Source organism: Triplophysa rosa, linkage group LG17 (genome assembly GCF_024868665.1).
Source record: "Triplophysa rosa linkage group LG17, Trosa_1v2, whole genome shotgun sequence".
Taxonomy (NCBI): domain Eukaryota; kingdom Metazoa; phylum Chordata; class Actinopteri; order Cypriniformes; family Nemacheilidae; genus Triplophysa; species Triplophysa rosa.
Window position 1 is genome coordinate 18,004,012 of NC_079906.1, and position 27,313 is coordinate 18,031,324.

Here is a 27,313-nt window from a genome sequence, read left to right on the forward strand (position 1 = left end):
ATGTAGATAGAAATAGCTCATTCTATGATAGTTTAAACGTATCACTTCATTATGCAAGATCTTTATAGACCTCTTAAGACATAGTTATGTATATTAAATTGCATTTCTGTCAATAGATCCTCCAAAAAATTACACAATGGACCTTTAAATTAAATACAGACATTGTTTTAATCTACAAGCAATGTGTCAATCTAAAATAAAGTGATACAACATCAAGAACTTCCTATCGAGTTCAGTAGGCAGTCATAAAACCCATAATGCATTGCAGAACCCTGAGGCTCGCTATGTTTTAAATCCACAGCACATTTTCTCTCATATGTTCTCAGATGTATTTTCATATTCGCATATTAATAATAAAGACCATAACAATTACCACCATATTAATAGCTTAATATTTATTTTTGTTCATTTTAATTACATGTTACTCAACATATTTAAAGAATAGCCTCCAATGAAGGGAAGTTAAAAAAATAAAATACAATTAGCCTGTTCTTAAAAGGCAATCAGTGGCCAACATATAAGTGGTTTTCTTTTAGAGGCACACAAAGCATATACATACATACATACATACATATGTGATCAACAATAGAGCATAAGAGGGTGTTTTTATAAACAGCACAAGACAGCAGCAGCCATAAACAGAACAGAAAGCATCGGGTTTAAAATGGAGTTTTGTAATGCTGTATTTCTGTCCGATTGACAGCAATAATGCAAATTCTAATCATTTTCATGTAATTGTTGCACTGTTCAGAGAAAATCCAGATTGACGAAAGGGGATATTTTCTAATCCGTTGTGCTTTCTTTCCCACTTACACCACATATTTCTTTGGCCAAAGGCAAACTAGTGTCCTAAAACCAACATCACACTGATGTCAAAGGGCAATACTGCAAACATCTGAAAGCATTTAAAACAAAAAGAGCTTTACCGTCCCGTCCCTTTTCCCAACCTGCTATCAAATGCTTTCACATATAAAGTCTGTGTGAAAGGACACTTTCACAAAGTAAATCTATTGTACAAACAGGGAACAGAAACCAGCCACAGACATAGAGTCCAGACAATGCCCACGAGAGCAGGTTCTTGTCTTTCAGGCAAATAGTGTGCTGTGTTTGAGTGGATCCACCTACTGGTGAAACTACATACTGACAATTGAAATGGTTATGACAAATTAAGTGCTAGACAGCTCTGTAATTGTATACCAATAAGATTGTGCCTATAGAAAAGAGCTTTTCAAATGAATTCAAATTATAAGCAACACTAAATCCTTTTCAATTGAACTCTTAGCAGGCCGTTTTTCTCTCTCCTTGCTTAATATCTATATAAGGCAAAGTAGAAATGTTAGGCACTTTATAAGACAGCCCGCTTAAACATGGCGCAAGTTTAATACGTGTAATCCATTGATAAAATTCAATGTGTGGCGCTCAAATAATGAGATTTCTCATCTTTAATCCTCTCGCTCCGACATTTGTTAATATGAGACAAAGGGACATTTTGTTTTTCCTATTAGAAGCAGACTGCCTATATTGTGCATTCTACTGAGACATTTATAAAACAGAATATGATTTAGATATGAATACACTGTAGTACAAGATTACTGGCAAACAAATTCACAAATATGTACATTTTCATTACTTACAACGCCTACTTATGAATTTGTCATTTTCAAATAGTCATTCTTGAAGATGTTTGTCAAGACGTTGATTCTTCAAAAGACCAAACATGGAGTAAATGGTGGTTACACCTTACTTTTCTAAATTTCATCAGTGGTCTCTTTAAGAAGTATTTTAGTATGGTAGATGATCAATTTCAGTAGGACTTCTGATATCGTAGCAAGAATGTGTGTTACAAATCTGAGGCTTTATGGCTTGTGGGATATGTTCCTGAGAGTCCGGAGATGCCCACCATAAACCTCTTGGGTTAGAGAACCATTGCTGAAACGTTGAAAAGTGGATGAAGCTGCCCAGTTTGCTTGCTTTGTAAACGTTCAACAAATGTGTTAATGTTACTCAAAATACGATGAGATCAAACCTAACACCTGGAGTATGTTTGACATGGATTTCTTCAACCTGTCCCCATCTGAACTTCATGGGTAACTATTGGTAAATTTCGAACAATTCTAAAACATACTTCAATTAAACGGGAATCAATCTGCCCAAACACTTGTTTATCATTTACAATAAATTTGACAAAAGTCACATGGATTTTGAGCGGTCCACGAGATTACTGGAGGTCTCTTGATTTCAGGTTATTTAAAAACACAAGGGAGTCACACGGGAGGTTTCAAGCCAAGAAGGCTGTAATTAGTCCGTTACATTCCATCCTTCAAATACTTTTCCACCAACCAGGAACCAGAACTCAATGGAATCATCAAGTGGTTTAAGGTGGAACCAAGGATTCTGCTCATAAAGGTGGTTAAACTCAACTCTTCCTCCTCCTCTGTGTGACGGGCTGGTGTTGGTGTCCAGTTTGGGTCAAGACAGCTCAGACTTGCTTAGGGCTATCGCCAGCTCCAGATCCTCCTGCTCCTGCTGGGTCAGACGAGCCACGCGCTCCTTCTCCTCTCACTCACTCTCCCGTTTCGCCCACTCTATCATGTCCTCCTCCGTGGGGTACTGCTCCACACACAAACACACCATAACCCTATCAGAAGCCCTTCAATTTGCACGTGCATTCTAACATATAAGGGGGTCATGCAGTGTTCCTACCTTGCAAACTTGAATTTTGGGGTAAATAGACATGAATTAAAAACCAATGAGTTAATATAGACACTCAACACTTAGTGACATCTCTTCATAACTACAATATACAAAATAAAAAAAATTCTATAATATAAAAGATGTATATTTTCCTATAAACACATAGGTATTATTTAAAAATTGACATAGTTAAAATCTAACACTCCTAAACTTTTAACTTACCAAGTAATAAGTAAACACTGGCTACACAATGGCATTCAAATTTATCGAGAAAAATGTACCATTATTTTTTCAAGACGCCTAAAAGCACATGGGGATTTTTTTACATTAAGCCAAGAAATCGAAATGGTGCCCAATGTATGCACCTGTAACAAAATGTAATGTTTTATGGAAACCCTGTGATTGACAGTACATTATTTTATATTTATCCATTAAAGGGATACCCAAAAATGACAATTCTGTCATGAATTATTCCCCCCCAAGTTGTTCTAAGCCTGTATAAATGTTTTTTCTGTTGAACACAAAGAAAGATATTTGAAAAAAATGTTAGCAACTGACATTTCTGGGACATCATTGACTACCATAGTATAGAAAAATAAAATGGTATTAAAGGTGACCCAGAACTGTGTTTTCCTACATTCTTCAAAATATCTCATTTTGTATTCAACTGAACAAAAAAAAAAAAAAAAAATTTTTTTCTTCTATGGTAGTCAATGATGTCCCAGAAATGTCAGTTGCTAACATTTTTCCAAATATCTTTCTGTTTTCATCAGAACAAAGATGTTTACAGGCTTGGAACAATTGGGGGGATTCATTATAGAATTTTCATTTTTTTGGTTGGAGTATATAGCTTTAATGACTACTTTGTGTTATTGATATTCACTTTACAATAAGATTCTATTTGTTAACATTAGATAACATAAACAATAAATAACATTTTAAAGCATTAATTAATATTCGTTTATGTTCATTTTAACATTTACTAACTTTTTAATATCAACATTTGCAAAAAAAGCTAACTACGTTTTTGAAGTTTCAATAATCCTGTTTTTATTGTGCAATCCAAGTAATATCAAACTACATTTGGGTCGTTTTGATTAAAGGGATAGTTCACCCCAAAATGAAAATTCTGTCATCATTTACTCCCCCCGAGGATGTTCTAAACCTGTATAAATATCTTTGTTCTGATGAACACAAGGGAAGATATTTGGAAGAATGTCAGTAACCAAACAGTTCTCAGCCCCCATTTACTGCCATAGCAGGGAAAATAAATACTATGGGTGTCAATGGGCGATGAGATCTGTTTGGTTACTCACATTCTTCCAAATATCTTCCTTTGTATTCAGCAGAACAAACAAATGTAAATAGGTTTGGAACAATGAGAGGGGGAGTAAATGATGACAGAATTTTCATTTTGGGGTGAACTATCCCTTTAAGTAATTATGACTACAAAATACAGCTAACGAACACAATAAAAAACATGATTTTTTTGAAGTAGTGTTTTTGCAAATGAACTCTTTAGTTGTATCTGTTAACATAAGTTAATGCACAATGAACTAACATGAACAGAAAATGAACACCTGAATTGATATTAACTAACATTGCCAAAATGTAATAAAATGCTGTAAAATATGAATTAATTAGTGATAAAAAGAATCTTATTGTAAAGTGTTACCAATGTTCTTAATAAAATCTGAAATCTTTTGACATTTCATGAACATTTCGGGGTAACATTTCTACTGATATACTGCTGTGTTGAGTCCTTAACAGCCCATCATGCTGGACATTGAACATGCAGACATTTCACACAGATGTGTAGATGCGGGCGATCCCGGATTGGGAGATGTTATAACACAGTGGTTCTCAACAGGGGGGGCGTGGCCCACAAGGGCGCCCCAGCTGACTTACAAGGCGGCCATAGGATGACTAATAATTTAAAATGAGACAAAATGAGCAATGAAATAAAATTTAAAACGCCTAAAAACCAAGATATTTTTCATTATTTTCCAGTTAATATCAAGCTCTGAAATATTTAATAGGGTAAAAATTTGGAGATTTTGTGAGTGGAAGGGGAGCCTTTGAATATTGTTGAATACAGTGGGGGGGTCAAAAAGGTTGAGAACCCCTGTTATAACAGATACAGACAATGAGCATTTTAACACACAGATCACACAATGACAACTAAACTACTTTGGAAGGCAACAGAAGTTTGTCATCAAAATAAATCTTAATTTATTTGACGCACCATCTGATAAAGAAAGGCCACAGTGGCAAAATCAGATAAGACAATCTCTTTAATTATTAATACAAATAATAAAAAAAGGTGCCAACAGGTAATGCCGGCACTGAAGCTGATTAAGTAGCAAATTTTCTGTGTAAGAACAAAATAATAGATCATCTAGAGAATGAGATGGTGCAAAGACACACGGGATGCAGTTAGAATGCTTCCACAACCAAAACGTGCTCAACCAATGAAAAAGGGTCACACAGGAAGGAGCAGGGCAGCCAGACAGGTGGACACAAGGGATTAGTTTGTGCGGTGCAAGGTAAGGCGAGACAAATCAGTGAATCGAGGTACAGCAAGGAAATGAACGTGCAAGATGGAATAAAGCCTCAACCAATGATGGAGAACATGACAAAGAACACGGGGGGGTGAATTGAGAACAGCCAATAGCAAGCAGCCCCGCCTCTCCTTCCACAGCCAGTGAAAACGTATGCGTGATGTTAGGAATATTGCGATATCATAAATATACCTATTTTCCTTACATTTAAGCATTTCGATACATTCTTCTTGTAAATGAGTTTAACAGGATAACGTCTGGGCCTTTTTTGTAGACGCAAAGACCACTAGTATTTAAATATTATCATCTGTAGTATATCTACAAAAGACAATGGATAAACAATGACAGCTATATATAAAACTGAAACACAGATTATAGAGCAAAGGACATAAAAATACTGGATATATATATATATATACTGTATACACATCTTTTCACAAAAACAAAATGAAAGATTTGGCCATGTGGGGACGGGAGGTCAAGGCTGCTGCTCGGCAGAGGTGAAATGTCAGGGTTCCCACTACTGGGGTTCAGGAGAGGGAGAGGGGGAGGAGCTCACTTTGTCAAAGCTGGCGAATCGGGCGGAGTCACGCGGGACTTGGTGGGGCGAGGAAGGGGCGAAGGGATCTGGTACCGAGTCTTTAGCTGGGAGGGAGGAGAACTCTCCAGAACCCTGTGCCTTGGACAGACCACGCCTCTGAAATGACTCAGACGAGTCCGATCTGTGAATGTTGGACCGCTTACCTTCAAGAAAATACACAGGAAAGAGATCTTAGGGATGAATAAATGACAACAAAACACATTAGGCCCTATTGCACACCCGGCGCAATGCGGCACAAGGCGCAGCGCAAGTGTTTTTGCTAGTTTCCGCCCGATGCAGTTCTCATTTTCCCGTCCTGCGCCACGTTGTTTAAATAGCAAATGTATTTGCGCTCATTTGTGCGCCGCCCATGGGCGTGTTGGTCTAAAAAAGAGGTGTGCGCAGGCGCATTGTTGGCACGTTGCTCTTTTGAGGAACTGAAAATAGACTGCGCCATAGACCAACTCAAACCTGGTCTAAAGTCTAAAGTTTTTTGTTTAAAAAAAGAGCGCATTAGTAGAAAATGCGCCTCTGGGCGGGTCCACATACAACGCGCTTTCACTTTACTTATTACACAGAGGGAAGCGCAGCAGCACACAAACAAGCCAAATATAAAAAATAAATGGATTACAATGTAAAAGATTATTATTGTATACATAAAGATAAAAATCCGGCTTGTCATGTAGATGATCTGCTCGCGCGCTTTAACCTCAGGCACGAGCAGATGCGTTTCCTCTCTAGAGAAGTGTCCAGTCTTTGCTCTTGCAAATCCCGCCGTGTAAGTAGCGAATCGGAATGGCGCGAGCGCAACTGGCTCTTAAAGGGAATGAGAGATGTGACTCTGATTGGTTTACTGCACGTTACACCCAAAAAACACCCATTACTCATTAAAAGAATCGGGACAACCCGTTTAGACCATGCGCCGGGCGCGCCGACCGTTTTCCCGTCGATAAATTAGCAAAAGTGGATTCGGACACGCCCTGAGTGCACCTGCGCTTTAAACCATGCGCTTAGATCGTGAAAATAGGGCCCATTCTTTCCAAACGCAAAGCGGAACCCGTTGTGTTTTAACTGACCTGGGGGTGGAGGGGGAGGTCTGGTGGGTGTTCCGGTTTTGGGCGGTAATGCTGGAGGAACATCTGACTGTGTGTTCTCCTTAAATAAATTGATGTTTGTGCTGGAGTCAAATGGATCACCATTAGACTGAAAGACAAAAGTTCACCATCAGGTTTATCATTAATAAACCTGAATTTTTTTTTTATTTGCAGTGTGTTTACAATTCTCACCTTCGCTAAGCTACTGAAGTCTGCAAAACCTCCAACAAACGTCTCATTGCCAAACGCTGCGGCAAACGGATCTGAAACAAAGAAGCACAAACATAGTAATTAATTTTCCAGATACTTTTGATCATGTTTTGAAGCAGAATCCCCCAGAAGTTAACTTAAAAGTCCAAGTGAATTTGTAAAAATTGCACAAATAGATATTTAGATTCCTGTAGCTCAATTTGCACAGTATCCTGTTTGGATAAAAGTGTCTGACAAATGCATAATTGAAAATTATTTATTTGCTCTGGATTTTATAAAACACTGCAGAAAAACATGTAGTTTATGAAGTCCTACAGTACCTGGGTCTGAGTTAGCAACCACTGTAATCCCTCCTGGGGCAAACGGATCATTGGTCGCTGCAAGCCCCTCTCTCTGAAATGGAAAACCGTCCAGTTTAAGATCAAATTTAGCCATTCAACCCATGTCATGAAATAAAATAATATACAAAATGCACTTTTACTGAAAGTATGAAACACTCACTGCAGGAATCTCCGGCGCTCCGAACGGGTCGTGCCCTGTGCCAGATGAGCTGAATGGATCAGGGTCTGCCCGTGCGTCCATTTTAGATTTGAACGGATCGGCGTCTGGGATGCTACTACTGCTAGAAGAGAACGGGTCTGGAGTGACCGTATTGCTGGTTTTGGATGAGAATGGATCTGGCTCTTTTGGGCCTGTGGTGGTGGTGAAGGGGTCAGAGGAACTGAAAGGGTCTTCTGAAGGGAAACCAGCTGAAGGCTGTTTGAAGAAGTTGTCTGCCGCAAACGGGTCTGTGCCTTTAAAGGGGTCACCGCCGAAAGGATCTGAACAGAAAATAAACAAAATCATAATAAATTCAAGTTAATTTAAGCAACTGGATATATTATATGGATAAATGCAATCTACAACAGCAATACCATGCTCACCGGCGATGTCGACCTTTGAGAAAGGGTCATCGGTGAATGGGTCGCCTGCAAAAGAGGTTAACTAATTAGCTAATGCTTTTAACCAAAGTAAACTAAAGGACGTATAGCAAGCACAATCCCTCCAGGGTCTGAACCTATAACCTTTAAGTTACCACTAAAGATATTTGAAAACTAGACTATACCACCCAATATGTTAACATGCTGTTTTTGGGTTGTTTAAGATTTCATGCGTGTAGATCTTACTGTCTGTAAATGGGTCAGACTGGAAGAAGTCAACGCCAGGACCGGTGGGTGGGAGTGAAACTGGTTGAGCGGCTTCCTTCTTCTCCGTCTCCACAGTTTCAGCCTACACGTCATATAATCCAAAGGCATAAGTATGAACTTTATTCAAATGAAAACCCACACATTCAGTCGTCACATTATCACACTAATGAATGAAACTTTGAGGAAGTTTGTTGCTCACCTTTGGTGTGCTGGTGGCAGGCTGCTCCTCTGTATTTTCCTTCTCCTCCTCTGCCTCCTCATCCAGCTCTGTGTTAGCTGGACCTGTGGTCATTTCCTGGAAACAGTTATTAGACATGTATATCTGATATTAAAGATACAAATAGTCAGATATTAAAACCAAGACATAGCCTATACTATCATTTAATGTGAAGCTCTAACAATAAGCGAACAGGAAGTGACATCTCACCATGTTCTGCTGAGGCCAGGTTACATTAGAGGAGTTGACAGTGGAGAAGGCGCTGGAGAAAAGATCACTGTTATAAAGATCAGCGCTATAAAAGTCAGCTTTAGGCTCCTGCTCCTCTGGACTGACAGGCGTCTCCTCTGCATCTGATCCGGGCTGTTCCTCTGTGACTCTGAGCTCCTGCGGCTCGTCCATGGAAGCCTGCTCGTCTTCATCCTTGCTTTTGTTCTCGTGTGGTTTCTCTGGAGGAGATGATGTGGGTTGAGGCCACTGCAGTTGCTCTGAGTGCTCAGACGAGGGCGCTGTTCCATTTACAAGCACCGGCTCCTCCAGGACTTTCCAGGTTAGCCGTGCCGTCACTTCTCTATCCTCCGCTTTCAGTTCGGTCAAACGCTCTTGTTCCTACCATGAACCACAACAATTAAGTTTTATTTGTCCAGACAGGAAAATAAAGAAGATAAACTTGAGAGAACACCTTAAGTTTTAAAAAAGAGGAACAGGGTGTGACGTTCAGATAGCAATATAAAGCATGACGTCAACATGAGTAGATAAAAAAATTGTGCGATAGACAGACTGAAAATATATGAAGCTGGAAAAACATGTAAGAGATTTTTTGATTCAGAGCGAAATGAATGGACAGCATTTGAAATGGAACTAAACTATGCTAGCTAATTTTCAGTACAGAAGTGAAGCTGTTAGAAATCATGTGTGGAAATATGCGCGCTGATTTATTCATGAGAAGATGATCATATCTAACAGCGTGATGATTTATGGCACACACAGAAGAGAGTCATGAATGACCTTTAAACAACCCCATTTAATATTTCATGCACATATACAGCCACACAAAAGAATTTGACCATTTCAAAATTATTTTCAGTTTTTCTTAATTTACTATAGGTACGTGTTTAGGTAAAATGATCATTTTTGTTTCGTTCTGTGAACTGCTAACAATATTTCTGCCAAATTTTCCAGAAAAAGAAAACTGGAGAAACAGGTCAAAATAACAGAAAAGATGCTCTGCATTTGTTCAGACATCAAATACTGCAAAGAAAACCAATTTAATAGAACAGTAATATTTGTACATGAATTTAGGAAAAGTCAAAAAAATTGTATGTGATAACAACATTTTTTATCACAGTTTTCATGCGTCTTGTCATGCTGTCAGTCTTTCACATTGCAGTTGGATGACTTTATGTCACTCCTGAGGTTTGATTTTGTAGAAATTCAACAGACACTGGATTGGACACAATACACCTAGAAATGCTGATTAAATGTAAATTTGGGATGTATATCCATCCTAGTAGGGATGTAACAATATCAAAATCTCACTGTACTATAATACCTCGGTATCAAGCCCACGGTATGGTGTTTATTCGTTATTTGAAATGTCAAATGATGACTTGGAAACGTGCCATAAGCATCCTCTTTTTTTATCCTCTAATCATAACTGTTGCTTAGAGGTATGAGTTACAGTATGAGATGGGTCAAATGACCTAAAATCCCTTTATAAAATAAAATAATTGCACCAGATGGACCTTGCCAAAGGTAACATCTATTATTTTTCTAACATTCTCTATGTTAGGCCTGGAAGATCTTTCCCACGATAATATTGAGACAATTTTGCTACTGCGATAACAATCCCTACATCCTATTTACAAAAATATTTTCAGTAAATAAAAAAAAGAATTTAGATGTCGATCTCTAAAGCACATGTGACATTACAGACAATAGATGGAAAGAAATAAAAATCTCACTGACCCGAGCAATCTGTGTGTGAGATTCTTTAACAGCGTCCTCTAGAGGGCAGAGTTGAGCACGAGCAGATTCCACAGTCTCTCCCAGGCGCCGCGTCTCGTCCTGCAGACGGAGCAACTCTTCCCGAGCTTTGGTCAGATCCTCTTCATAGTCACCGATTCTCTGTTCCTGCTCCGAGTGCTCCACCTGCAGTGACTGGATCTGGAAATGGTAATCGAAATCTAGTTATTGGGAACAATAATGATCTTAAGGGTAGTGGTTTTAATAAATTCTTTCCCACTACATGAAAATAAAATTCGAACAAGGCCAACTGTGGCATTAAAAAGCCATTTTAAGACAACCAATGTCTTGAAATCTTGAATATGTTTGTTCAATATAATCTAGCACAGGGGTTCCCAAAGTAGGGGTCGCAAGATAGAGTATTTAATCAATAAATGTAACAAAACATAAAAATAGTAGTTTAGTTGGAACCATGGAAATAAAAAGCCATCAGCCTTTGGAATTTGCTCACCCTCGATCATGACCCCTGAGGTGATAACGTCACGTTAGCAAACGCATTAGGTAAGGTGCAGGAAGTCACCATGTTAAACATTCCCACATGTGCACGCAATTATTTTTCAGACTTTAAGTTTAGGAATTTTTTATTTGTTGAAATGAAACGTTGGTTAATATCGACCAAAGACAACACAGGGAGGCCAGCGGAGGAGGGCCGAGAAGCACGGCAGACAGAAAAGCCATCGTCCTCAGGTATGAAAAGAGGCTGCCGTTTGCATAAAGAGGACATCCATCAGCACTCCAATCAGTTTGATGAAATTTGAACATCTGTCGTAATAGTTCATGGTTTATGTATACAGTAACGGCAAGTAAAATAATGAGTAAATAACTATAAAGTCATATTATGATAGACTGTGTTCTTTTGTGTTGTCATTATGCGCGTGTTTGGATAGACCCAATTAGCGCACGTGAGCAGTTGCGCGCAATGTTTGTATACTTTAGCCACCTCCGAGGATAGTGGGGGTCCCGAGTCCCTGGCACTGTCATTTTTTTGGGTCGCGGCCTGTAAAGTTTGGGAACCCCTGATCTAGCAGACGCTTTTATCCAAAAATACGTTTTAAAAAAATGTATTTCATCATTTACTCATGTCATCCCAAAGCTGTATGACTTACTTTCTTCTGCAGAACACAAAAAAAAATATTTTTAAGAATGTTGGTAACCAAACAACATTGGCTCCCATTGACTTCCACTGTAAGGACACAAAACCACGAGACCTTTCTCAAAATATCTTCTTTTGTGTTCCACAGATTCTGAGTGACATAAAAGTGAATAAATGACAGAATTTTAATTTTGGGGTGAACTATCCCTTTGACATTTTATCTTCTCAATATTGATGGATGTATACCAGTTGGCTCTCCTGACCGCATTGCTGCTGTACGAGTGAAAGCTGTTCCTCCAGAGAGCGTTTCTGCTCGTCCAGCCTCTCCAGCTTCTCTTGCACCTCCTGTCGCTCCGCCTGCAAACGTCCCAGCTCCTCTGAGCCCTTCTGAACCTCCTCCTGCAGGTCCTAAGAAAGAGAGCCCAATAAATTTACATTTATTCATTTAGCAGACACTTTAATCCAAAGCAACTAACAGTTATCAATCCACCTGGGAATTTGAACCCATATCCTTTGCACTGCTCTTAACATGTCACAGCACGTGTTCATTACATACTAATACAAAAACGACAACGGTGCTAGAAGAGTCATAGAAAGCGTCATTGAGAGCGTTTGGTTATCTAGGATAAAGGCTCAAATATATGATGTTATTTAATGAGGCATTAGAAGAAAATCTATAGTGATAGCAGAAGACAGCTGTATCATTTCCTCTTTACCTCTCCACAGAGAGAACGTGGGTTGTGGTAAAATGGGTGTGCTAAAAATAACAGGTCTGCTGCCGCAAAGCTGAGTAACTGTTCACGGTGAAGATGGAAACCTTCACACGTCTCATCCACCAATCAGAGGCTGTGATGGAGCCAACGACCCTCGAAATAGAATCTATTCATCATCCCAGGGTATAAACTGATCGGAGAGCTTCGACACCAGAACTGTGTTTCAAGGCTAATCTATTAACAGCCTAAATAAATATTGATTACATTTATAATCTGTGATAGGCCCTTGTCTCTGATAGTTTACGCTTTTTTATTGTCTCAATGTTTTGCTTTTGTAGGTGTGAGCCTTGACCAAGACTTCAATTAGGATCAATGGATGTCAATTAAACTCACCAATAAAGAAATCAAAGTTTATTTTCAAATATTTTTTAACATTTCAGAGAATTAATGACAAGAACTAACCTTCATATATGCAAATACATAGTTCATATTCATGTTTATTCAGGAGGTATTTCAAGCTTGTTGGCAAGTTGACTAAAATTGCACATCTATTTTATCGTTTCCGATAATTGCACCGAATTGACAGTCCCTGTTCATAAAGGTCTCTGAACTAGCCGAAACCACAGGTGGCACATTTTCAGATGCAAAAATGCAAATAAAATCAGAAGGATAAGTGGCCTTGTTGGATGACAGAAAAGGAGAACTCTTGAGAGAACAACCAGCTGTGCTGTCAATATGCCTGTGCACGGATCTCCATCTAATATCCATATAAACACGCACACACAACAGGCTCTGTTCACTTCCTGTGTGGACACACGCACACGCACACACACACACACACACACACACACACACACACACACACACACACACACACACACACACACACACACACGCACACACACACAGTTGCTTTTCCATTCCATTAGCTGCCCATCTGTGCAAGCAAAACCAGTGCTGGCACGCAGCATTCGACAACATCTTCACAAATATTAATTTATAAATAAAATAACCTGAACAATACCAAAGAAACATCCAAAAATGATCTGCACTCTGTTCAAAATTAAATTCAGAAGCATAAAGGATCTACGAACAATAGCACGACATTCTGCACAGGAAATTGAATTATCACACAGTCTGGGAAAGAGATAGAGAGAGTGTAGATCACTATGGAAATGAAAAACGCTGAATTTATGAAGCAGGAAGACACTGTGGACACAAAGACCTTGAACTTCTTTTAACTTTGCGCATCATGAATCTGTTCTTTCATCACTGTCTATCTGCAGAGAGGACAGACAGACAAAAGCTGGCTTCTGCTCTCTTTGTTTGGTTCTTTATTGATTCAGTAATAAGGCTCAATTAACATGATGATGTGCAAAGAGCAGACAGAATACATATGTACTTATAGAAAAGCTACAAAACTGATCGCAATATCCAGTTCAACCAAGAAAAAAAAATTCTCATCCAAAACTGCATGACATTCCTACTGTGGGAGGATGAAAAGGCTGTACTGAATATTTTTTTGAAAAAAGAAATGACTGCGGCTGTTAGTTCCTGAAATTTGGATAAATATTTCTGTGATCCACTAAGAAAAACTAAGAAAACCACACAAGGGTGCATAAAAAATATTTTGAAAAAAAGGGTTCTTTGCATAAGATTTTCTTTCATTGTAATATTGGATTTTAAGTTATTAGATCAAAATTGACTATATCTACTGTATACAAGTTCTGCATAATACTACATATATTTACTAAATAATTGATGTGTCCATATGTGTATTTATGTCTGTCATGTCAGCATCATCAGCCTTACATTAAATAAAAACAGAACATTTGTTTAGGTTTAAAATAACCGGCTCACTCATACCTGGACTTCGGTGGTCCTCTGTCGTATTGTTTCTTCATGCTCTTTGACGTCCTGTTCCACTGCACTCTTATCCCTGAAAGACCAGCACAGACACGAGTATTTAATCACAGAGGCGACAGCCGGCACAGACAGCCAGCCGCCAGCAGCAGCTCGAACAGCATCTCCATCCAGCACCATCTCTGCATCTGCTGCTGGAGCTCAAGTGTGTGGGAGAGAGAGGAGAGGTTGCATGCGAGTGTGCGAGCAGATGGTTTTATGGACGTCAGGAAGAATGGGAGGAGAGATGTAGAGAGAGAGCGAGCGAGAGAGAGAGAGAGAGAGAGAGCACTGGGAGATGTGGAGCTGGAATAAAATTAGATGCATGCTTTGACTCATTTATGAATCTGTATCATTGTGAGGTCATATGGGTTAAAAACAGTTTATCCGAAAATAAAAGTGATTAACATTAGAAAAATCATTAACCCTCATTTCATTCCAAATCTGTAAGACTTTCTTTCTTCTGCAGAACACAAAACAAGATATTTTCAAGAACGTTTGTAACCAAACAACACTGGCCACCATCGACTTCCACGGTATGGACACAAAACCACTGAGACAATTCTCAAAATATCTTCTTTTGTGTTGTGCTGAAGAATGAAAGACAAACGGGTTTAGAATGACATGAGGGTAAATCAATAATGACAGAATCTAAGGGTTGTATCAGTGTGGAATATCTGCAAGGTTAGAAGAATTAAATAGAAAAATAATATAGATTCAAGGTAACATAAAAGTCAGTAATCCCCATGTACAGGATTCATCACAAATAAAACTTCTCGTAGATGAACCTGGATGAACTGCATAAACCTCTGAATCAAGGTTTCTTCGAAACAGTCAGTGTATGCGGCAATCTTCCCAGCAACAAGAGAGAAACTCACAGACCCGACCATAAGTCAATACATACACACTGAGTCAGAGACTCCCAGGAGAGAAGAGAGAGAAGAAAATAAGAGAGAGACTAAAACAGGATGAAAAACAGCAAACAGAGGTTTAAAAGGCAGGTCTTGGCACACGTTCCAAACACAGTATTCATCCAAAAACTTCCCAGCAATGAACAAGCATCAAACAGCTCCGATCAGCACAAAAACACAGAATCTCTTTTAGAAAGAGGCGTGGCCTATCCTTACCTGTCACCTGAGGCTGCACGTTGCCGTGGAGATCTAAGGCAATCGCGAACCGCCCGCATCATTTTAGCACGAAATTACAGCCCATCGTATAAATAAATCTTTGCGATTTCTATTCTGTATGCTCATCATCTCCTGTCTCCATTTCAAAGTGACTGATTATTATTTCTCTCTCTCTTTCACTTTCCGTCAAGAAGGAAGTGAGACGTGCTAGATCTGTCGAAAAGCGCCTGTCTCACATTGAACAAAAGTAAAAAGCTGCACCTGTCAGCTGCCAGCTCACTCAAAGTCTGTAAATCAGAAAACAAAAGGTGTGGGGTAGGGGGAGTCTTTCTGTGCGAAAGCCCCTCCTCTCCTCCCGTCTGTGGGGAAGTGCCTCCCATTACATGTGAGGTGTTAACCTCTCACTGCTGCTTACAGGAAGTTATTTAAAGATCGCGTTTCACAGGAAGTTTCTGCCAATCTCATATTTATCTTGAGTGCCTATACAGTAGCATTGCATACGTCGTATCTTCGAGGAGTATTTAGTTTGATCAAATTTATAAAAGAGAGATACAGCTGTACGATTATTTCCGGAAAAATATCAGCTGCTAGAGGTGGGACTAGTGGGGAGAGTGGGATGGAACTACAGCACGAGCAAGCAACACATCATCACATTAATCCCTTCGTGTTTTGTACATTATGCACGTACACACCAATTGCCAACAAAACACAGACGCATGACTTAGTTTGACTTACCGCGTACAGTTCATGTCAGGCATCTCTTAGCCATCTATCAGTTTCAAACGATCTCCAAATCCAGCGTTATATCCACCGTTTATATAACATCCATCACTGAAATGCCGTGAACAAACAGACACAACTAAACTTCACTATCGCAAGAGTAACGAGCTGCAGCGCAGCGCAGCGCAGCCTATCTTGACGCAGCGCAGATAATCTTGATGGTAAGCGGGTCTCGCTCGTCGGTTGGCTCGTGGGTGGGCTCTCTCTTTCGCCTTGCCATGCTTTTCCGGGAGAATGGCCAATTAAAGGAATAGGATCCCTTTAACTACACAGATCCAGAATTATCTTTCCGAAACAAGTTTGGAAAATACTATGATCAATACTAAATCAANCCGTTTATATAACATCCATCACTGAAATGCCGTGAACAAACAGACACAACTAAACTTCACTATCGCAAGAGTAACGAGCTGCAGCGCAGCGCAGCCTATCTTGACGCAGCGCAGATAATCTTGATGGTAAGCGGGTCTCGCTCGTCGGTTGGCTCGTGGGTGGGCTCTCTCTTTCGCCTTGCCATGCTTTTCCGGGAGAATGGCCAATTAAAGGAATAGGATCCCTTTAACTACACAGATCCAGAATTATCTTTCAGAAACAAGTTTGGAAAATACTAAGATCAATACTAAATCAAGTAAAGAAATACTACGTCATACATCCAACTCGTTTTTTTACAAGCTGACCATGTTAAGCATGAGAAGCCAGCACGTTTACCAGTGTACAGAAGTCAGAATGCATGACATAGCATGATACCCGATCTTTAAGGATTGTACAGTATATGCCGTCCACACAATCTTTAGGTATTTTAGTGCAAAAACCTCATTCACCTCAAATCTCATTCACTAACCACCAACAATATACGTAGTTTATCCATTGCTGCACATATAAAAAAACTGAGCCACTGTCAGTCTTTCACAAACCACTTTATATGTAAATCAGGCTCATCATAAATTCTACATTGTTCACAAAAAGCATGCTACACTAATATTACCCACAAATATTTATAGAAAATGAATGTTTGTGTATATATACAGCAGCGAAAAAATTAAGAGACCATTACAATTTTTTCTTTATACAGCGTTCCTAGATGTATTGTAGCCATTCCAGTCCAGTGTCTGAATTTTAACAAAGTCAAACCTCAGGAGTGACAAAATCATTCAACAGCAATGTGAAAGACGGACAGCATGACAAGACACATAAAACTGTGATAAAAATCAAGGCTATCACATAAAAAATTACTGCTGAACTTTTCCTAACATTACATGTACAATGAATCTCATGTTATCAAAATAACATGAAAAAAATAAAACTGAGTTATCTCATTTTGGAACCAAACTCTTCAAAACATAACTGTTGTGTTGCTTAAAGGGATACTTCACCCAAAAATGAAAATTCTGTCATTTACTCACCATCGAGTTGTTACAAATCTGTATAAATTTCTTTGTTCTGATGAACACAGAGATTTTTGGAAGAATTCTTATAACCAGACAGATTTTGCCCCCCCATTGACTACCATAGTAGGAAAAAAACAATGGTAGTCAAAAGAACTGTTTGCTGTCCTACATTCTTCAAAATGTCTTATTTTGTGTTCAACAGAGAATAAAGGTAAAGTCATTTTTGCTACTATGGTAGTCAATGGGGGGCAGGATCGGTTTGGTTATAAGCATTCTTCCACATATCTTTCTCTGTGTTCATCAGAACAAAGACATTTATAGGTGAGTACATTTTTATTTTTGGGTGAAGCATCCCTTTAAAAGTGAAAATGAACTTGTTTTCTTTGCAGCATTTGAGGTCTGAAAAATACAGAGAATCTTTTCTGTTATTTTCACCCGTTTCTCCTGTTTTCATTTTCTGCAAATAGAAACAATATTTTTATTTGAAATTTGGTAGAAATATTGTTAGTAGTTCATAGAATTATACAAAAAGATAATTTTACACATACCTACAAATAGTATATTCAGGAAAAAATGAAAATAATGTTGCAATGGTCTCTTATTTTTTTCTGCGGCTTTACTAAAGAGCTGATACTGATGTCTGGACCACAGTGGTTAAGAGATGATGTATAGTTCCAGTACAGTATGCCAGATCACAACAGTCTTTTGCATAATCCATATGCAACCAATCGGAACCAACTCACAAAATGCAGCCATTTTGCCTAAATACGCCACGGTCTATGGCACAAGTGTCTAAACCATTTTGAGGTGACCTTCTACATTATGATGACAACAGCCAGGAACACAAAGTAAGGGGATATTCATTAAAGAAAGCATTCATGGGTGAATCTTTCAGGACCTAAACACAGATTTGGGCACAGGACACAATGAGATTATTTTCAGCTCCACACTTCTCTTCCTGTGGTTTCAGAAACACTTGAGCACCCGTGTGACAACAATACCCAAGAACAGCACAAAAAAACCCTCTCTAACACACACACCAACACAGGTGGCTTGGTGATAAAAAGTATATTAACCAGAGAAATGATGAGTAAAATTGAATTGTTTGCAACTAGTATACATTTAACCCTTAGACAAACACAATATAACATGTTAGCACTGAAATCTCAGGTTTAATCCAGTGTGCATTAGGAGTCAAATCAGTAACTCACCTCTGCAGCTCCACGATTTCATTACTAAGCGAGTCCAACTCTTTAATAGCCGAGAAATCCGCAGCCTGAACCGACACAGCATTGTTCTGCTAAGCAACAGAGGCAGAAACATGTAAAAAATGCGTAAATCCAAAATGTAGTCTAATATTTATTTAGATGCTGTGATTACATGCAAATATCTAAGCGACGCACGATTTCATTCATGTTCTGCTTAATCCTTTCAGAAACTTTCTAATTTGACGCTTTTCTATTTACTTCCCAATGAACAATCAACATCACTCGCGAGTTCGTTATATGAATGCGGAAAGAAACATTACCACCTGTCGTGCCAGCCTATCAGACGGAGGGATCATTTCTGGAGAGAGCGTCTGGGGCGGGTCTATTCCCTTTGAGAGCTTCTGACTGATGAGATGGAGGGCCAATGCAAACTGCTCTTTGGTCAGCTTTCCGATGTCACAGATATCGCAAAGCTCCCTATACAAACATACACATTACAATACGAACTGGTATAACCTAAGGAACATTAGTCAAAACTAGAGATAGGTCAGTTCCATGAGCATTTATGGAAAATTAAATCCAGAGACTGGCAACTCACCAAATGTGTGCCAAGGTGGCGGATGGCAAACCAGTCTTCAGAAATATATCTCTGACCTCAGCACCTGATACCAAACCATCCATGTCACTGTCTGTCTTGGTAAATAACTCATCATATTTGGCTTTATCTGCCGGAGATACCACCCACTGTATACGCACAGACAGACACAGACACAAATGATTTATTAAAAAGGCTCTCAACGCTTGTATGATCTAGAAACTGCGCAAACTGATTGTAGGAATCTAAAACACATTCATTGGGTATGTAAGATGAACAGGACCTGTGGCGGTGTAGGTTTCGCTGGCAGTGTTTTGGAACCAGAGTGGGTGGGGCCTCTCTCTTTAGACGGTGAAGGTGATGGTAGGAGTGGCATCACAGGGGGTGGAGTCATTTTTTTCCTTTTCGATGGTGGAACAAGACCGACAGGCAAAGTCATGGGAACTGACTCAGACTCCAGGGCTCTGTATACTAAATACATGGCCTAAAACACAAACATCCACAATAAGCTTAAGTCTCAATTTTCACTTAGAAGGTTACCTTACCCCGATTTGCAATGTTAGGCTTAAGTTACAATAATGATTTATAAGTTGAGCTGTCAAGTACGATTTTGCAGGAAAGATCAGTTGGATCAACGTAAAGGTAAGTAAAGTAACCTGCAATTTTAAACGTCTCATTTTCATTTTCATTTTCATTTTCATTTTCAGCTATAACGGACAGCAAAAAATAGAACAGCAAAAACTCTGGCTAGAAAAACAGGGTGACATCACCCTTGAAAAAAACATCCCAGAAATAAAAGCAGATTTTTCTTATTCGGCCAAACAATGGAGGATGGGACGGGTGTAGCGAGTGTATGGTGAAAATATTTTGTAAACCTATTCTATAAATTTGATTTAATGCCATCACGGGTGCAGAAATCATGCAGAGCAACTTCATTACAAACACAACAGAGCAGTAGAAATGAGACTACATCTGGAGAGAACTGACATTTGGTACAGTCACACAGGAAGTCAACTCCTTTATATAACAAAAACTACAGATGTTACATTTGCTTTCTGTTTTAGCTTGCTAAAAATCTGGTTTTAATAGTCTAGTTTGTAATAGACAGATCATATTCAGACAGTGTTAGCTTGTTGAGGGATAAACAGTACTTCAAAGAGGTCAAACACTATAATAAAACAGGCCGGTTGCATAAGCGTGGACTAGACTTAATTTTTTTCTAGTCATTTTTTAAGTCAGTTGCATTACAAAAGAAGAAAGATTGGTCTAACTTGAATCTGAAAGGGAGGACTGATTAACCCTAACTAACTGTTAGTTGGTCAGCCTAGCTCTTAAGACACAGTGCTATGTGTAATTTTTTGGAGGATGTATTGACAGAAATGCAATATAATAAACATAACTATGTCTTCAGAGGTGTGTAAAGACCTTACATAATGAAGCGTTATGCTTTTATTACCTTAGAATGAGCTATTTCTATCTACATACACCGCGGGTCACCTTGCATGGAATTCGCCATGTTGTTTCTACAGTAGCACTAAATGGACAAACTGCTCTACAGAGCGCATTTCGTAAATACATAATCTTTTTTGGCAAAGAAGCGAAAACGTGACAACATATTAATTCTGTGTCAGCCACCGTAGTGCTTCGAAAGGGAGGGGTGGAGTTAGCCGTTGGTTGCAATTCGCAACCTCACCCCTAGGTGCAGCTAAATTTAATACACTGAACTTTTAACATAGCGACTTTGTTTATGCAACATCACGTTTACCATAAAGACACTGGAAACAGAGAAAACCTGTGAACCGCCACGACAAGGTCAACATAAACAAGGATTTGTTTATATTGACTCTAGACACATGATATGACAAGACTCACCACAGCAAACTCATCTTTGTCTAGCATTCCATCTCTGTCAATGTCACTCAGCTCCCAAACCTGTAACATTTGTTACACACAAGACAGATAGATCAGATCCATTCCGTTTATGTGTAGATGTCATTCTTTAAATACATTTGCGACTGAAATTAAATTTTTAAGGCCATGAGTTTTAACATGCATAACCAATGTAGCCAATACATTTGTGTTTGTTTCATGTATATGCTTTTTGGTCTTTACACAATCATCTATTGGTGGAGGCACGAAGTTTGCTTATTAAGTACTAAATGACTGATTTAGTTCAAGCTTCATAATTTAGATGTCAAACCAACGTTGAATTTTACAAGCTACAACTTGACCAGTGTTCCACGTGAAAACAAAAACAGAATTGCGGATACTACTGAAAGCAACTGTCGTCTTTTGTCCTTTTTGAAAGACTTCAATGTGACTCATGTTGTAGCTCAAGAGCATTGTGGTTAAACCTAAATGTGCGCCTCAATAGTAGAGGTGAGGTATAGGTATAAGATGTACCTGTTTAACCTCTGTATTCCACTACCATTATAAACATGCTTGTCACCCTTCTCGTCTTACCCTGCCAAGAACATCCACATGGAGTTTAGAATTGAGGAGCACTGGTTTGACCTTATCGCCCGTGAGCATGCCGCCCACCGGAGAGAGGCTGTCGAAGATAACGTCGAATTTCAGCTTCTCCTCTGGCTACACGACACATGTAACACACAAACACACATACACAATGAGCGTTAAACTGAAAAATGAGTCTTTTAGGTCATTTATAAGCATTACGTGTGCATCTAACAACAAAACTAAGACAGAGATACAATTCTAACAATCTTTTGGTGATATCTGACCTTTACTACCCATGGACAGTCAACGGGCACGTGTCCAAACTGAAGAGGGCTGCTAGTGTCATGCTAGACAGGAAACAGAAAAACAGCCATTAACTCACAAATGCTGTTTTTTTACAACGTAGGCGAATAAAATGACAGCTGTTTTCAGTCATCAGTAATTATACTTCCTGGCTTATGGGGGAAATGGGATGTAGTTTTCCTGGTACGGTGAAAGGGAAGAGGAAGTGAGGGTTTGACTCACAAAATTTGGGGGAGGGACACCAGCGCTGAGGCTTTTGAGAGACACTTCGAATCCATTCTGAGCACACGCCACCAAACGCAGGGCTACGTAAAATTGCTGAGAACAGACAATACGTTTCAAACACATAGCTCATTTCAAATTTTGTAACATCGGGTTGGCTTAAAAGCAAAATTACCTGCTTGTTAAGTGAGCCTTTGCATTCTGAATCTGCTAAGTCCCATATCTGTGGATGGAAAAACACAACTGGGTCAATAAAAACCTGTTTCACAAGATGGAAATGTGCATTTTAAGCAGTTTTGGTAGAAAAAGGTTATAGCATTGTTTTTAATTTAAAGGCGGGGTAACCGATTTCCGAATTACGCTTTAGACAACTGAGTCGGGCTGAGTACCAAAACAACCTTGTAGCCAATCAGCAGTAAGGTGCACAGTGCACAGGACGGACAATAGCCGAGCAGAGCGCTGACGAAAGCGAAAGATGTGGGTAGGGGTGTGTTTGTTTTGGTGATTTGAACATCAACAACGGCTAAGAGAAATCGGACACCCCGCCTTTAATGTAAAATTTACAAAACACAAAAACATGCAAAAAATACAAAAATATACAGCAGGAAAGCAAATAAAACCACCCGTTCATTTCTATTTTAGTCATCTTGATTTTCCAAGAATTTGTCAATCAATTCAAGGATTTTTATTTCCCGCACTGCTATAATGGACACATGCTGTCTAATTGATGTTACCTTGCCAAGGACCAGATCTGCAAGGCCAGATGTCTTCAAAAATAAGGCGGCATCACCAGCTGCTACACGCCCACTGTTGGACGGATCTACCTGCGGAGGAATAACATGTACAGTCAATACACAAAAATATTTTATTTCACAAAAATATTTATTTCGCAGTTCGCTGTTTTTCAAGACATGGAAAAAACACTGCACTTTTTAAATGATTAAATACTGTGTGGTCAAGCTGACAAGCACTTTTTAATACTTTTTATTGTTTAGATATTTGCAAAACCCAGTGACAAAACATAAAGGGTGACTAATAATAATGATTAATGGCAACAAAAAAACCCCGAAAATATGGAGAAAAAAGAAATATGGAGAAGGTTTCAGAAGGACAGCAGCGAAATATTTACAGGTTGTTTTAATGGTTCCCAAAATGACAAGTATTTGATCAACTCAAGATTTTTACTACAATTTCTATTTAACAAATTGATGCATATCAGTCTGATCTCATAGGAATTCTTAACTATTTTACAAGGTGGCTACTGGCTACTTTGTAAAAACATATGTTCAATGTAAACTGTACAAAATGAGCAGGTAGAGAACTACTGAAGCTCCACCCCAACACCTAAAAGCAAATCATAACTGTACTGTACTAAAACGGACAAATAAAATTTGCCACTTTTAATTTTTTTATCAAAATTGCTCATTTCAATTTCAACGCATTGAGGACTGTTTTATCAATAACATACAATTTTCCAAAAGATTCCCATCACTCATAGAATAGCCCCTCCCCAAACTCATCCCATTGTCAGAATGCTCAAACAAACAGAGAAATGTATTATTAGTGCAAGAGTGTTTACACTTGGGGAAACCAAACTACAACTGGACTATTTATACTTGTCATTTATTTTGGGATATAAGGAACTATTTAAACAGAAAAAATACACAAATAAAACAATCAATGCACATATGCTTAGCTGGAGCTCATCACAGCAAATACAGGGCCAACAGCAATACATTTACACCACATGGCACTTCAAAAAGGCAGCTTTGCTCACCCTGTCCTGTTCGCTTTGCAAATGTCATCACTAATTCATAGAGGCATCCACTTACTGAGAGAACGACACTTACGGGAGAAGCCTTACCGTGCTTTTATCTCAAACTGACAGTGTGGTGATGTTTTTATTTGTTTGCTTCTGCCAAATGTTCTATTGATATAATGACAATAACACACATCAAGAACGCTTACCTGTCGATAGTGTTTCTCATAGACAGGATTCCCACTTGAAAGCTGCAAGTGAAACAAAACAGGGTTCGGTAAGTCAAACGGTGAAGTAAATAAAATCTTCATTCAAAACGTAAACGAGCGAATTACATGGCACAATCTTCTAAACATCAATCTTCTAAGTCTGTTGGCGGCACTGTTGGATGCATCCTATCTCTGAAAAGTATTCAAACCATCTGGCAACCGGGTGAATATTTGTTTAATGGGAACAATAAAACGTCTCACACTGACTTCAAAAACAAACACCTTTGTGTTACATGAAGATAGTAGAAAGTCATGCTTGGGTAAAAAGATAAAATATTGCATCGTAGACCAAGCAGGAGGCATTTTCTGGCGTATATAATACAAACACCGACATTTTGTTGTGTTACACATTGCAATAGTCAAGTAAGAGTGACGCATATTTCTGTAACTGACCGAAAGCCAAACCTTCAACTTAGAGTTTAGTTATGCACTAATCTATAACACATGAAAGGATGAAGTAAAATTACAAAAACATTTCAATATGAAAGTTCTTTAAATGCCAACCAATGTAAATCAAAAGCTATTAGACATTCAGTCCATCACACAACCCGACGAACATGTCTGTATAATAATGAATTAGCATCTTGCTGTTACACTAAGTTCTGCCAGATCCCAGCTGCTTTTTTGTTGTAGTTCAACAGTTCTCTCATCAGGTGGTTACTGGTGCATACTAATGTGATGCTGGCAGACAATATCTAGCAGAGTGCCACCAAACATTTTCTTGCCCTGTCCAGAAAGGAACAGGGGTTTTTGTTGCACTTCTAAAAGAACGAAAATAACTTCGGATTTTCAGGCTGTTCTGATACCACCTCATTTCCTGAGACTTATTCTGGCATGTTCTCCAGGCAGTAATGGCACTCCTACAAAGGGCAGGCATAGCAAGCCACAACACAAAAATACAATAAACAATACCATCAGGTACAGTTCCAAGTTTTACCAAAACATATATACAGTAATCCCAGATCTCAAGTAAAATCTGTCATTATCATTAAAGGGATAACTCACCCAAAAATAAAAATTCTGTCATTTATTCACACTCATTTTATTTAAAACCTGTATATGACTCTTTCCTCTGTGGAACACAAAATACGATGTTTTGTGAAATGTCTCTGGTGTTGTGTTCATTCATACAATGCAAGTCAATGGTGACCAATGTTGTTTGGTAACCAACATTCTTCAAAATATCTCCTTTTGTGTTCTGCAGTCATATAGGTTTGGAATGACATGAGCGCTTGAGAGGAGCTTTATTGCACACAAATCGAGATCAATGGGTTTATCATGAATGGTATAGACCAGACCACATCAGAGACATATCCGACACATGAAGTTGTTCTCAATAAGAAACCAATGCCATGAATATTTCATGCATGCACGCCTTGCACATTATCATTTAAAAAACATGTGGTCAACACTTCAATCCTTGCCATTACAGAACAGTGCTATTCTTCAAGCAATAAAAAGCTGACATACAAAGAAACATTTCAGACCATCAACCTAATCGATGCACGAATCCCTGCGGACTATTTAGGCTTTACAACAGCTTTAAGTGATTCTATGCATGTAATGTTGTGCCACATAAGAACGTCTGCAAGCATGCACAGCACATGAATTCACACTTTACTGGTGTGACGTTTCTGTCTCTTTAAAAAGTACCTGTCTAACTTATTTTTTACTTTTAGGTTTTGTACTTTTTTGGGGAGATTTACAGGCTGCTTAGTCAGCTAGCTACTGTCAAATGTAGTCTTTAAAGTTAGCTAGCAGGCTAATTAGTTTACTTACAAACTCAGTAGAGCGCAGCAAAAAGTTGTTATCGTATATGATTTTAAAGTCCATAAACATGACAAACTAGGACATTAAACGCCATATCAGCAGAAAACAACGTTTAGTTCCTTTTATTAATGGACAAAAAGAGATAAAGTGAGCTAGCAAGCAGAACAATAACTTCCTGCTGTTTTACAATACCGCTAGAAACAATCCGAGTTTCTGTTTACTTCTACACGAGACACATTGACAGTAATGTCAAAGCTGTCTTAATCGTAAATTACATAAGTAACGTTAAATTAATCGTCAAGATCTCCACAACTGGTTTACATATAGCTGATATCTGAACTCACAGATACACGTTTTACGTTTATCTGCACACAAGAGGTGCAAAAAGACAAGATGTGCAGCGAACGAACGACTTTGAGAGGTTTAACGACACGAACGAACTGGAAATTCAATCAACTTTTATCCACCCAAGTTCAGCACTGACATACTAAGCTACGCCCTTATGCAAGTCCCACAAAGATCAGACTGAAACTTTTTCTCTCTCCAAGCAAATGGCTGAAAACAACTTTAAACAGCTGCGATCGGGATCGAGGGTGTGACCCTTTATAACTTCAAACCGCAAAACTAAAGCTCAACGGATCTAACAGACAAGCTAAACGAGCTACAAAGTGATTTGGAAAGTGTTATATTTGTGTAAAAAGACTGCATTACCTGAGTCAGGGAGAGACTGGCAGCCATAGTGTTTCTGTTCCCACTACTTCATCCTGCGTTGCGATAGGCAATGGACATTATAGGGATGCTGCAAAACCTGGAACTGGAGTACTCAGTGGATTAAAAAGCTATGCAAAACATGGCGCTGGAGTATTCTGTGGTTCGGGAGCCTCTGAACAAATTGAAATGTATCGATGCTACAAAACCAGGCACTGGAGTTTTTTAGTGGAACTGGTATGTGCGGGTATTGCAAAACACGGCGCTGGATTTATCATTAGATGAAGGCCATACAAAACAGGGGATCAGGAGTTTGCCTTTGCTTATATTTGCTTGTATATTAAAAATATTTTTTTGCTCACTTTACTGATTTATAAAGTGCATGAAAGAAATGTATAAAATATAGGAGAGCTATTCAACGATTAATTGCAACCCGAATGTCTGTGCATAC

General features: G+C 38.8%; 1 protein-coding gene across 7 annotated transcripts; it reads right to left on the bottom strand.

Moving 5' to 3' along the window:
• Positions 1–373: 373 nt before the first annotated feature.
• On the bottom strand, positions 374–26,994 carry eps15 (epidermal growth factor receptor pathway substrate 15). 7 transcript variants are annotated; one of them, XM_057356502.1, is made up of 25 exons: positions 26,866–26,994; positions 24,325–24,366; positions 23,091–23,180; positions 22,532–22,579; positions 22,357–22,452; positions 22,116–22,178; positions 21,838–21,963; positions 21,247–21,306; positions 19,658–19,858; positions 19,378–19,523; positions 19,100–19,256; positions 18,783–18,868; positions 14,241–14,313; positions 11,908–12,069; positions 10,512–10,709; positions 8,754–9,152; positions 8,526–8,621; positions 8,306–8,408; positions 8,054–8,107; positions 7,641–7,960; positions 7,460–7,532; positions 7,122–7,192; positions 6,912–7,038; positions 5,815–5,999; positions 374–2,610 (listed from the first exon to the last, which is right to left on the bottom strand). In XM_057356502.1, the coding sequence occupies exons 1-25, from the start codon at positions 26,890–26,892 to the stop codon at positions 2,560–2,562; spliced, it is 3,054 nt and encodes a 1,017-aa protein (XP_057212485.1). In that variant the 5' UTR covers positions 26,893–26,994; the 3' UTR covers positions 374–2,559. The 7 variants fall into 7 exon arrangements, with proteins under 7 accessions (XP_057212485.1, XP_057212483.1, XP_057212486.1 ...); XM_057356500.1 differs by having other exon boundaries at positions 18,783–18,871; XM_057356503.1 differs by having other exon boundaries at positions 19,103–19,256; positions 26,866–26,993.
• Positions 26,995–27,313: the final 319 nt, after the last annotated feature.

Coding starts and splice junctions, on each gene's coding strand:
- eps15 (XM_057356500.1), bottom strand. CDS start 26,892: ATGGCTGCCAGTCTCTCCCTGACTCAG. Junction 14,314..18,782: donor GAAATCGTGGAGCTGCAGAG/GTGAGTTACTGA, acceptor CTGGTCTTTCAG/GGATAAGAGTGCAGTGGAAC. Junction 7,533..7,640: donor GAGCGCCGGAGATTCCTGCA/GTGAGTGTTTCA, acceptor TTTCCATTTCAG/AGAGAGGGGCTTGCAGCGAC.